We start from the raw sequence: 13643 nt of genomic DNA on the forward strand, positions 1-13643 counted from the left end.
AAAGCGACCGCGTCGTGCAAGACATCTGCCCAGTATGCGACATGGGCCCGCACGACACAAAACACCTTTTCAACTGCCCAGCCAGTAGATCTGTGGTTACATCCCATCGAAGCAGCCACATTCCTGGAACTGGAGATAGACCCAGAGCCAGATTGAACAGAAGATCGGACATACAAGCATAATAATAAATACTTGCTCTCAGTAAGCGCCCACTGGTGCATGTGTTTGTTTTTTTTTTTTTGTGGCTTTTTGGTTTGTATTTATATTAGTTTGCACCCAAATATAAATTAAATCGCCAGGATTTAGGATGTTAATACAGAGATTGACAAACTTATGTCGGTCGAACAATAAAAAGGGACCTATGGCGCTTGGAATAATCTGATATAGGTTCTAAAAGGCTATGGAGCACGATCAGTAATCGATTACAATGCGAACTGCAAATACCCCATCCTCTACAGCTTCAGCTATCTGCAGACAAGTCGTAGAGAACCCCAACACGCACCTGACCATGAACCAAGAAAACTGCGAAGAGCTTCCCGTGCTCTTAGACCACTTAGCTTCTTTGTCACCATTACAAAGGATAATGTGCTATAAGCACCACAACACAAACGGACATTCAAAAGACCGTGATAGTGGTACTCCTGAACCCCGAGTCACATATAAATACACAAAATGTATATAGTACACATTTTTGTTTATACACATTTTACATGCCCTGAAAATGCAAAAATACAGTAACATTTCTCGTTCTCTCTCTCTATGTTGTGGATCCGTACGATGGTATAATAAAAGTCACGCATCTGATACATGGAGAGACAGATAAAGGAATTAATATACATATATAAAAAAGACGTTTACTGATTTCTATACAAGTATATAAGGTTTTCGACGTTTACAACATTTTGATAGTCGAAACCTTAAATAAACAACTGTCTGGAACATATTAACTTTCTAGGAATGCTTAGGCAGCGCAATAACAGACCTATTCCTTAAAAAATGTTGTATATTTTTAGGCTGTAATTGGTGCTTATAAATTTTTGAATTTGTAAAGTTTTATTTTTTATTTTAACCCAACGACAACACACAATACGGGTATGTTCTGAGACACACTTTACATCTCACTTCACGGCTCAAGCATAATTACTTCTCAACGCCCGCATAAATAAAACTACACTCTGGGGTTTTTTTCTTTCGCATAAATAAAACTAAGCATGTTTTGTTTTCATTTTATTGTATTATACCCAAATTTTTATTATATACATATTTCTTATATCTAAGTACTACAATAATATCATTAAACTTCCCCTCTTTTAACAATTTTAGGGTGTCTTCTTTTAGAGCATCTCTAAAAGTGATCTTCACTTTTGAAGTTTGACCAAATGTGCTTTCAATTTGTCCACATTCACCAGTTGACAGTTGTATCTTTTTGCCAATATATATTTCACGATTTGATTCCTTTTTGAATAGATTCTGGACAATAATCTCCTGATCATTGACCAATCTTTGAACATTTCCACGTTTTTCCTTCGTCTTAAATACTTTCCATGTTGTCAATTGTTCTTTGGCATAATTACTTGAATTTGTATACCATTCTATGTTACCCCAAAAAGCTAAACGACAACAATTGCTATGAATATCCAAATCCAATTTTGAAGCAATCAATAGAGAATCCTTGGTGGCATAAATGGGAGTTTCAAATTCCAGAAGGCAATAGATAGCATCTTTCGTTTCTTTTATCTCATCCACAGCCAACTCATCAATATACACATATTCCAATGAAGTGTCAAAAGAAGATGTCGTCGTTTGATTAGCTTTGAATAGAGTGATATGGGCCATAACTGTTTCATGTCCAACACTTATGTGTAATTTACTTTTTGATTTTATGGCAAACTTATAGAATTGTATGGGATGAAATTGTATGAGTGCGGCATAGATTATTTGCATATAACCTAGTTGACAGATAACGCCACGTTCCATTGTTTTGGCACTGAATTGAGTAACACAAATTCCAACACGATCGCCCATTTCTGCATTTTGTACAGGCCGGCGAAACATTTGTATGGACTTAACTTTACGTTGTTCTTTGATCTTCGGTATGTCTATGGAGTCGTTAACACGCAGACATCCCTGAATTATGGTTCCTGTACAGATTGTGCCTACACAAGAAAGATTGCACAATGTAAATTCTATAACTTTCGAGTTTATTTTCTTAGTTTTTTAGAAGAGTTGCGTAAATGATGAATGTAATGATGTCAAAAAAAATACAAACGTCAAGTAATGGCGGAGTATTATGACGTAATTGCAAAAGGATGCAAATAGATCCCTGTGACCTAGAGAGAGAGATAAGTCAAAAGTTAAAAGGCAAGGGAGATACCGCAAGGGGTGGACCTATTAACACCACCTTCGAATTTTATCTAATACTCGAAGAAATATTACGGTATGCAATACTATAACCTGATCTATGTCTTAAAAAATATCACGCTGTGCAAAGTATGGGCCAAGAGAGTTATCGTCGCACCCTTTTAGCCAAAAGTTTTCAACTTTTGTTGGGGGAGGTACCCAAAGGTACCCATTTTAGAACATGATTTAAGGCGACTGCCAAATTATGGATCGAATTGGTTTATCAGTTTTAGAGTTATTCAGGTATGTGATGAATTTCGAATCGATTTGCAATGAAAACGATTTGCCCAAAACGAGTGAATTGGTTTTAGATGTGATGGGATCCGCATCGAATTTCAATTCCACGTTGTTTCAATTTCATTAAATTCCCACAAACAAAAAACGGATTGGTGAACCCTAAGAAGAAAAATAGAAATAAAAAACACCTTTTTAGTCTTGGCGATGGCAAAAGCCGAAAAAATTTAAACAAATAAAATAAATTTGTGTTCTTGTTTAAATTGGCCTATATGGAGTTTTAGTGTGGAAATTCTTGTCCAATTACATGAGGAGAACTTTACAAACAGTGCAAACAACATATTTAGCGGATGTCTTCACTAATCTAGAGGAAAGAAACATGTTCAAAGTAGATTTTTTGATCCGTGTTTTTTTTTTTATCGAAATATCAAATATTTTCTTAACAAAATATACTAAATATAAGGCGAATAATTGTAAATTTATCTATTCTATATCCGTGTTTAAATTTCAAGCTTCTTTTCCTAAAAAAATATCATAATTCATTACATCGTTTATAAATCGACCACAAAAATATGACCGTTTTCAAAACGAGAAAAATAAACGATTATCGAATTGCATCACACGTCTTTTTGATCAATTTTTCCATAGAACAAAATGGAATATGAAACCGATATCGAAAACAATTCGATGTCGGAAAATGTACATGCATCACACCTACAGTCGTTTTTGACTCGTTTTGAACTCGAAATCGATTTCCATCACATACCTGATTGTGCGCTTCAGCAGCTACGAATGGTGCCTTAGCGGATTTTTTACAGCTTTCTATTTTCTCAGGTAGTATGAACTTGCCCCAAAAAAACTTGCACCGTCGTAATGGGGGCAGCAAATACCAATTTTACAAAAAAGGAGGTTTTAAACTGCAATTATCCGAAATTTTGTGTGAGAGGTACCCTTAGGAGTCGACTTTATCCATATTCGAATTTGGTCTGTATCATGTAGAAGTATAAAGATCTGTAAAGTATGGACCAAAGCGGTTAATCCATTCGAGTGTTATTGTGACCATAATTTTTGCGAAAACAATTGAACTTTGAAGTGGACCTATATGGCCCATTTTGGAAGCTAAATTATGTTTGGACAAAATATTACGAAAACCAAATTTTGGACCAAATCGGTTAACCCGTTCGAGAGTTGTCATGCTCTCCAGCCAGACAGACGGATGGACACATATGGGTAGCAGTCAGGTGTGGATATGCCGAGATAGAGTTGCTAAACGTATACATCCCGCCGAGAAAAAGCTGTATCTCAGATTACGTGCCTAACATTAGCCCGCTTTTGGAAGGTCATAATCGTCTAGTCCTGGGAGACTTTAATGCGCATCATGAGATGTGGCATTCGGCCCTCGGAAACGACCAGAGAGGTACAGCGCTGGTTGAACAGATTGACAGCTCTACTTTTTGCACGGTCAATGAGGACGCCCCTACCAGAATTAGAGGAGAGTGTCACAGCTCGCCAGGCATAACCATCCTGTCACCTGGTCTGACAAATGACGTTAGCTGGTAACCCGTCATTTCTCTTGGATCAGACCATCTCCCCATAATTGTCTCCATTAGAGGACGCCCCTACCAGAATTAGAGGAGAGTGTCACAGCTCGCCAGACATAACCATCCTGTCACCTGGTCTGACAAATGACGTTAGCTGGTAACCCGTCATTTCTCTTGGATCAGACCATCTCCCCATAATTGTCTCCATTAGCAGACCACCCGATTTCATTACCTCTGAACGCCACACATTCGTCAATCATAAGAAAGCTGATTGGCCGGGTTTCAGAGAGTTCACCAATCACCGCTTCAGAGAACTGCCCAATCCTTCTGATGTTCGGGTAGCGGAAATGACGTTCCGAGACATCATCACTGCTGCAGCCGCTCGCCATATCCCTGCTGGTCGAATACCCGAAGTAAGACCATACTTCCCAGCAGAGGCGACGGGATTAGCAAATGAGCGTGATGAGCTTCGCCTAACCAACCCCAATGACCCCAGAGTCAGGGAGCTGACACTGGAAGTTAACAGGCTGGTCGGCGAGCATAAGCGGAACAAGTGGTTAAATCAACTGAAGAGTTACAACATTGGAGCCGGTATAAGTGAATTGTGGGCAACGATTAAGTCACTCTCGAACCCAGGAAAAAGGGAAGATAGGAACTCAGTCACGTTCGGCGACGTTACGTGGACTGACCCGAAGAGGTGCGCAAGTTTTTCAATCGACAGTTTGTCGAGCACCCCGAGAGTGACAGGGCAAAGAGAAGAGTATTACGTCGCATCAGATCTCTTCCTGCCGAGGAGGAACCACCACAGTTTACAATGGATGATGTTGCGAATGCCATCAGGAACGCTAAATCATCCAAAGAGTTGGCCCTGATGGAATCTCCATGGTAATGCTGAAGCAGCTGGATGAGCCGGGAGTGGAGTATCTCATCAAAGTTCTCAACTTGTCGCTAGCCACCCTCATTGTTCCCGAAGTCTGGGCAGGGTGGTCCCACTACGGAAGCCCTGCTATGATGCCAGAAAAGGGGAATCGTACAGGCCGATTTCGCTTTTGTCGCCCGTAGCAAAGACCCTTGAGGCCTTAGTCCTCCCCAGTATCAGAAATAGCTATCAAGTTGCCGATCATCAGCATGGATTCCGTAAGCAGCACAGCACGATAACTGCTCTGCACGCCATTACCACACATATTAGTCAAGGACTCAACCAGAGACGGCCGTGCGATAGAACAGTGATGGTGGCGCTTGACTTATCAAAAGCCTTTGATACAGTCAGGCACTCCACGCTGTTTGAGGACATTGAGCATCGTAATACCTGTTTGGTACCTGCTTGGATGTTACCGTGTGGACCATCCCAATCACCATCTTGTGGGTAGGCCCGACACATACAGGCAGATCAGAACGAATATCCATGCTCTAGAGGGAGAGGTCCAACGATACAGGAGAGAACCCCTAGATCAACAAGCGTATCAAGCAGGTTTAAATAGTATTCACACGGAAGCAGTTGCCAAGGCCTTAAGCAATTATAGTGTGAATAAAGTCCTCGAAATACATCCCCCATCTATTGCAGCTGAGGAGCGTCAGCTGCCACGACAAACTAGAGTAGTTTTGGCTCAACTACGCTCGGAATATTGCAGTCGCCTAAATTCTTATTGGGCGGAAATCGACCGCGCCGTGCAAGACATCTGCCCAGTATGCGTGGCATGGGCCCGCACGACACAAAACACCTTTTCAACTGCCCAGCCAAACCTACTCATCTAACTCCAGTGGATCTGTGGTTACATCCCATCGAAGCAGCCACTTTCCTGGAACTGGAGATAGACCCATAGCCAAATTGAACAGAAGAACGAACATACAAACATAATAACAAACAATGTTACAACAACAATGGATGGCCACAGCTAAATCGACTTCAAATCGTCTGAAACACATTTCGTCCAAACACACTTGGGGTCTTAAACCATTATTTTGATGATGCATATTATATACCCTCGACCTATCTTAGCTTTAAAACGGCATTTGCCTCCACAAAGTTTCAAGAGTTTTGGCTTAACTAAATTCTGGATGATCTGTCGCCACAATTCTTGTTGGACAAACGACGAGGCAGCATATTTGCCCTATAAGCCTATTCAGCTAGAATTTGTTCTTATTGTTGCAGCATAGAAACCTACGTAGAAATATAGTATTGATGCTGGACTGGCAGCCACTGGTCGAAACACTACGGTTTAGGGTCAATCCAATAAAAAAGAACCCGCTGCCGGATTTGAGCTAAGTTTTGTGGTCACAGCTCGTGGAAATCAGCACATTATTAGACGCGGAGCTTGAACCAGAACCAGACTAAAAGAAAAGGAAACATGCGATTATTTCACTCACTGGCTGTCACAAAATCCGAAGTTTTCAAGTTCTATCGCAGGTACTTGGTACTTTAAAAGGCTTTAGACAAACCTATAATAAGCTAAGTGGCCCAAACTCTCCTGTTCTATAACTCAGCTACAAGATGAGCCAACGTTTTAGACGAGAACTTGAACTACGTGGACTTCTGAAGCTGGTTTTTTGTACGCTTTGGGGTTGTAACTTCCTTCTTAAATGGCATTCTATAGACAAAATAAGTTTTCAAATGGAAGTCTTCTGCTATCAATAGAGATATCCATAAATGGAATTCTTTGAATAAACAGCCCTATTGTTAACTTAAAGGATTCTCTTATTACATTTGCATATATTGACTTGATATTTGGTATCTCCTCTTATTCAAGGATATTTTTTCTCATTTCATTTCATTTCATTGAAGATAAAGATTACGAAAATGTACTAGTATCTAGAAAGATAGAGAAAATAATAGCTTACCTTGGCCCTTAATTGAAAAACAATGATCCACATACATTAAAAATGGCTGATCTTGAGGACGTTGTGGCAAAAATACATTATTCTCGATGCCTTTTAAGAATTCCGGTATACCCTCTCCGCTCAGGGCGGAAACATGGTAAATAGGAAACGTATCACCAAACGATGTTGTGGATAAAGCTTTTCTTAATTTCATATCAAGTTTCTTGAGTGCAACTTCTCGTTTGGCACCAGCCTCAAGCATATCAATCTTATTAATCACAACTATTAGTTTCCGTTTCAGAAGTTCTCCAATTACAATGCATTCTGCGGTTTGAGTTTGTATTCCTTTTTGAGCATCGATGACCAAGATCATCATGTCAATAATTTGGGCACCTATTACAAAATTAATTAAACTATAAACTCATGTATTTCTTGATACCCACCTCCTATAATGGTCCTTATCAAACTTGCATGGCCCGGACAATCTACAAATGTTAGCTGGAGTTTTTCAATATTTGTATTCTCCTGCCTGATTTTTTTGGGAGCTTCGATTATGAGTGCACTAAACCCCAAGTCCAATGTTATACCCCTTTCTTGCGATTGGTTTGACTTATCAAAGGCGGCTGTACTTTGTACTTTACTTAAAACTTTGGCCAAGGATGTTTTCCCAGAATCAACATGACCCAGTATTCCAATATTAAAGTTTTTTACTGTCATTATTTATTTGACTTGGAATCCAGCTCCTCGATTCGATATCCTAATACAACCGGCGCGGAACTGAAACGAAAGAAGTGTAAATAGTAAGGAACGCGATAAAAACTCGGAACCAAAACAAAAAGTGCGAATATAGAGCTCTAAAAATCGAATTTCGATTTCAGAGGGCTTTAAAAATCGAGAACTAAATATGTAAAGCGCTCGGCACATACGGTGCGTTGTGCGTTGCGGTACAACAACCACATGAAGTTTTTTGAAAAACAACAATATGGCTGACGCATTAAAGTTAAACATAATTTAACTTTTTTTGGGACAACGTGTGTCACAACGTGTCACTAAACGGACTGTATGTGCCGAGGGCTTAAGGATATAAAAATTGACATAAGTTTCTCGAACAGCTGTTACAAAGTAGGGCAAACACATTCCAAAATGAAAGGTGGTTTTGTTCAAAGCACATTTAAAGAAGGTAGAAGTGACAATCAGCTGTATTTTTACTTTTTTGTAAATTTGGTCTTCAAAATGTAATAGGGTCATGAAATTTAGAACTTCGAAATTTGCTACCATAAAATACTTCTTTTCATCTCAAACATATAATAGCAATGACCTAAGAAAGTTATGCGTTATATTTACATTTTTATTCTATTTTAGAGCATTTTCAAAATGTATTTATGTTTTTCCTAAGAAAATTTTTAGGACAACCCCATGGCAGAACTACCAGGTAGCGGCATCGTAAAATTTTGAATATGTTATGTCAAAACTTTCTTTATGTTGTTGGGGAAATTACAACAAAAATAATTTTTTATAAAGGGATTTGACTTTTCATATTCGATCAGCTGGTGTGATACCACTACCTGGTAGTTCTGCCATGGACAACCCTATTATTCAATATTTTCTTTGATATTAAATTTTCAATAACAACAATGTAGCTTTTGTAAATTTGTTAGTTGTTGTAATTCATGCATCTACCTTATATAAAAGTGCCTTGGAAAAAAATATTTTCAAGGTATAGTCCCAATTTACATTAGTCCCACTTTACATTAGGCGAGTTTACTTGCGGCAATTGTCAGTTTGTGGGTGAGAGAGGGCGTTGAGAGGCAAAGGGTTACCATATACCTCACCTCTCTTTCCATCAAACTGACAATTGCCGCAAGTAAACTCGCCTAATGTAAATTGGGACTTAGGAGGCGAGTTTACTTGCGGCAATTGTCAGTTTGATGGAGAGAGAGGTGAGCTATATGGTAACCCTTTGCCTCTCAACACCCTCTGTCATCCACAAACTGACAATTGCCGCAAGTAAACTCGCCTAATGTAAATTGGGACATATTCAATAAGTTAGCAGAATTAACCCATATGTTCAGACTTTACAACGGCGTTTGCATTAGAGCTTTTTGGCGGGTTAACCTTCTTAATGAGGATTTATTTGACGTTCGTGCTATGGAATAGACATTTCAAACCCAGTGGGTTCATATCGACATAAAGCTAAAAACACAATCAACGTTTGAGTAAAGTTTTGGCTGTTTCTAGTAAAAGGAAGCAAATTGAATACTCTTCCAGCTAAGGCCGTCATCAGACCATTTGCTTTTTCACATGTATGACATCAGCTGTTCTGTATATTAGTATACCCAAAGTGACAACGTACATGTGAAAAAGCAGGAGGTCTGATGGCCGCCTAACCGATTACCAAAAACATGTTTGCAATCAGGTTTTTGACAATCAATACACGAACTCAACTGTCCTGTGTAAACGCAGGATTAGGAAAATTTTGTCTGTTCAAGATCTATTTACAAGGTCACGTAAGTAGCACACATGGTACAAATACACAGGTAGCCGCATCAGCAATTGTTGGTAACATAAGATGTCAAAATTTGACATCAATTCAATGCAATTGACACATTATGTTACCATCAGCTGGCTTGATAATGCTACCTGTATTATTGTACCATGGTAGCACAACTCTATTTTGGCCGAAAATTAAAAAAAAAATGGAACAAGACGAGTTTAGGACCCGGTCCCGGATCTTGATATATATACTACATATAGCCCTTGTGACCCTGAGTATAATGATATACATTTTGTCTTTCACAAGTCCATACTTCCGGAAACATGTTCCTTGAAAGTTCCGCAAATACCAATGACATTCTCGAGAACGGGAATGAGTAAATGAGCGATATGTATTAAATTTATGCCCTTTACTCAAACATTAAATGCGTTTTCGGCTTAAGTTCTCCACATCGTCACCATAAATGCCCGAAGACGTAACCCACAAAACCAAAACTTTACAGGAGAAGCAAAAAACATTCAGAGCAATCATGAAAATTTCCCTCGGAATTTTCCGCACGGAAAATAATTTTAAAAAGTGAAATTCTTTTAAAATCAATATTTTGAAACATTGGAAACTACTGAAGTCGCTTAATTATGCAATATTCTCACTGAATCGACAAAAAATATTCTCCTGTTAGACATAAATATGGAAAAAAATGCTGAAATTGAGGAAAGGGAAAAAATTCCTCACGGAAATTTTTATTCATGATTGCCCTGATTATAAAATTAAAAACTGTTTTACCGAATATTAATCTTATGAAGGCGAGTATATGGGATATTATCGATCATATACGAAGGGGAATAAGTAGTGAAACCAAAACCGCTGAATTGCTTAGTTTTGAGATCCTCCATTACAGCAAAATCCGCAATATTATCCCATTTTCCGAAATGTCATTTCTTGAATAATATCGTTGTTTTTGAACATAGAAATTTGAAATTTTGCCAGAGCATGTATTTTAGCTTTGTGTATCAGATTACGTCAAAAATCGAATTTCGATTTTCATGTCGGTTACGTCTTCGGGCATTTATGGTGACGATATTCTTTTCTTATTTTGTATAAATAAGTCTCATTGTCCTGAATACAACAATATATTTCTATGGGAAGTCCATACTTTCCGAGACATAGACCTTCAAAGTTCCAAAAAATTGAGTAGCCGTGCAAGTCTTAAATCCCCATCCGATAGCGAGGACAAGCTTATAATTGATAAGAAAATTTCGTTCGCGTAGCCTATAGGTGGAAAGTCTTAATTTTGGCCTTATGATAACCACAGAGATACGGGTTATTGTCCTAAACACAATTTCTTTTATCTGGGGGAAGTCCATACTTCAAGAGATATGGATCTACAAAAACCGACTTATTTGACTTACAATTTAAATATCTAAGTGGATTTGAAAACGATGGACAAAAACCAGAAACCCAAGTAATTATAGAATAAACATAATTATAAAAACAGAAACATTTTAAATATCCTAACATAAAATGTGTCACTTTTTTTTATTGTAACGCGAGTCCATTTAGCAAATTGTTCCATGTGTTGGGTTTACAAATATAAATTATGATCAATGATTTCCAATCGGTGTGTGTTTAGTTTGTGTATGAGTGTGGTGTGGGAATAATGAATAATGCGTCTAGGTTCGCATGCAAACGCGCATTTTCTAGTATTTCAATAACCCCAGCAGATCGGTGGCAATGGACATTTAAGCCTTTTTCTCTCTTTTCTCAGTTTGGCCATTACAATTTGTTTGATTGGCATCTGGAGCAGTTTTACGCAGTGTCTTTTGCAAAACATGAGCATCGGCTGGCTCAATGCGCCTGTAATAGTGTTCCTTAGTTTCCACAATTTCGAAACCAAATTTTTTATAAAATTCTATAGCACTATCGTTATTAACTTGGACATGCCTGCAAAAAAAAAAACATACAACAAATTACTAACTCAGTTTAATGGCGGCAACGCCAAGTTTGTTCGTTGGCACTTACAAGAATATGCTATCGAAATTACCATCCTTCTCCACATAGTTTAAGATATGCTGGAACATTACGGTGCCGATACCCAGTCTACGATAGGGTGATAAACAACCCAAAGTCATGATATACAGACGTCTTTGATTTTCCGATGTATCGATGCGACAACACACTGCTCCAACAACAATATCATTGTAATAGGCCAGTTTTGCTAACTCTCCAGCTTCCAAAACATCAACATAGAATTTGTCATTGTAGGATACGGGAAACACCACAGTATTGAGTTTTTTCAATTGTTTAATATTGTGGGGAGTAACATCTCCCAATTCGATGCTAGCTCTGTAACATTTTGCACGCAAGGAGAACATAAAATTTCGAGGTTAGAACGAGAATACAAACAAAACATTCTGTGGTGCAAGAAAGACCGACCGCAGAAAGCATGATTCCACAACAACAGCAACACTTTACCTGGTCATTTTGTATGTGACTTGTTGTATATAACAATTGAATCAATTTTATTAATAACAATTTTATTTATCTCTAAAAAGTTTTAGCAAAACAACACTATTGCCGCCCTTGAAAATGTTTTTTTTCGGACGTCAATTGTTGGACTTAGGGATAGGTAGGTCGACTTTTGATTAATCGATTAGTCGACTTTTTGGTGGAAAAGCCTAAAAATTAAAGTCGACTTTTAATTATGAAAAAATGTCGGTCAGGTTACCCTAAAATTTGTAACAATTTGTACCAATTGTTGATGGAAGTCGTCTGTTAACAACATTTTGACAGGTCTTTCACTGAGAGTTTGCAAATTCTTGCTGGAAAATTTTCTTCTAGCAGCAACTAGCAATTCTTCTTCTTCTTCCTGAAAACAATCAATCATCTGTTTTTAATTTGTTGTTGATTTATGTCTGCGAAAATTAAAAACAATTTTTTGTGGAAATAACGTAGTCTTATAGCCCGTTTCCACGGTACGTCGTTCGTTCTCTATTCGTTGTTCGACCCATAACTACGAATAAATTACTTATTTCGCCACACAAAATTCTATGAACGAACTACGATTTTTCTACGTTATTCGATTAGAAATACTCTCTGAACGACGAATAAGTATGTCCCATCCCCAACAAATGAGAAAATTTACCGAAAAAAATAATTATGACATGTCTAGCTCTGTTCCAGAACTAAAAAGTTTTTACAATTTTTACCACTTTTACACATTTTGCGTTCCCGTACACAAAATTTATATGAAAATCGTTTACGACTTTTACAACTTTTACGACTTTTACCACTTTATAAAGTTCGGGAACAGGCCATTTATATAGATGCAGAAGGAAGATGGTTGTGTTTCCTTCTTAATTCCACTAATATTTCTTGTCCATTAGTTCAAAATCGCGTAAAAAATCAGAAACAAAAAGGAAACAAATAACTGAAAGTCTGTATACACAAATATTTTTTTGACATGCCTCTCTCTCTTTATTTTTGAAAATAGAAACATATAAAAGTATATTGAAAATACAAAATTATTCAGAATTTATGGAAAAAATGAATGAAATGTGTGTAGTTACCCTGCGTTTACAAATGCCAGTATTGGCAAGACAATAGCAAAAATACAAACCTTTTTCACAAATACATTGATACATTTTTAAATATGTGTAGAGAAAAATATGAATGTATTGGTGAAAATGGTTTGTAACTTAGCTATTGTCTTGCCAATACTGTCTGTGTGTAAACGCCTAGTAAATATAGAAGATACATACATTTGAAGGAAAGTCTATTGCTTTTTCTATTCATTTAATGTATATTTTATGTGTTTTCGGTTCAAATTTTCATGAAAACAAGGAAACAAAAATGAAGGGAAATTTTGTTTATGTTTCTGTTAATTACGAATGGTGTCGTGGAAACGGGTTAATTCGTGTACGTCGTTCGACAGGCGAACAACGTAATTGAATCGCTCGTGTGAACATGACATTATTGTATTTTTTATGGAGAACAAATTTGTAAAGTGGAAAAATACTTTTTTTGTTTCATTTTCTTTTTTTTTTAATCAAATACAACTTGTTTGCTGCCTTTATTGGAGGACAAATTGTTCTGTTTTGGCAAGCCAGTTGATTGCTTGCTGGTTTTTGCTGGGAAGGTGTCTGTTTACTTTGTACAAT

General features: G+C 37.6%; 2 protein-coding genes across 2 annotated transcripts; both read right to left on the reverse strand.

The window, feature by feature from the left end:
• Nucleotides 1–1214: 1214 nt before the first annotated feature.
• Nucleotides 1215–7864, reverse strand: eEFSec (eukaryotic translation elongation factor, selenocysteine-specific). The gene is made up of 3 exons (XM_073991980.1): nt 7436–7864; nt 7014–7385; nt 1215–2156 (listed from the first exon to the last, which is right to left on the reverse strand). The coding sequence occupies exons 1-3, from the start codon at nt 7707–7709 to the stop codon at nt 1228–1230; spliced, it is 1575 nt and encodes a 524-aa protein (XP_073848081.1). The 5' UTR covers nt 7710–7864; the 3' UTR covers nt 1215–1227.
• A 3122-nt stretch (nt 7865–10986) lies between these two features.
• san (Probable N-acetyltransferase san) lies at nt 10987–12134 on the reverse strand. The gene is made up of 3 exons (XM_073991981.1): nt 11959–12134; nt 11506–11829; nt 10987–11427 (listed from the first exon to the last, which is right to left on the reverse strand). The coding sequence occupies exons 1-3, from the start codon at nt 11964–11966 to the stop codon at nt 11226–11228; spliced, it is 534 nt and encodes a 177-aa protein (XP_073848082.1). The 5' UTR covers nt 11967–12134; the 3' UTR covers nt 10987–11225.
• Between the last annotated feature and the right edge of the window lie 1509 nt (nt 12135–13643).

The sequence above is a fragment of the Musca autumnalis genome, unplaced genomic scaffold, assembly GCF_047663935.1.
Source record: "Musca autumnalis isolate F117 unplaced genomic scaffold, ASM4766393v1 scaffold_5, whole genome shotgun sequence".
In the NCBI taxonomy this organism is placed as follows: Eukaryota; Metazoa; Arthropoda; class Insecta; order Diptera; family Muscidae; genus Musca; species Musca autumnalis.

What these genes read in the sequence shown, in the direction of transcription:
- san (XM_073991981.1), bottom strand. An exon ending in AATTTCGATAGCATATTCTT is followed by an intron (nt 11,428 to 11,505) that starts GTAAGTGCCAAC and finishes TTTTTTTTGCAG; the next exon opens with GCATGTCCAAGTTAATAACG.
- eEFSec (XM_073991980.1), bottom strand. Translation starts at nt 7,709, where the DNA reads ATGACAGTAAAAAACTTTAATATTGGAATACTGGGTCATGTTGATTCT. An exon ending in GATAAGGACCATTATAGGAG is followed by an intron (nt 7,386 to 7,435) that starts GTGGGTATCAAG and finishes ATTTTGTAATAG; the next exon opens with GTGCCCAAATTATTGACATG. An exon ending in TTTTTCAATTAAGGGCCAAG is followed by an intron (nt 2,157 to 7,013) that starts GTAAGCTATTAT and finishes TTTCTTGTGTAG; the next exon opens with GCACAATCTGTACAGGAACC.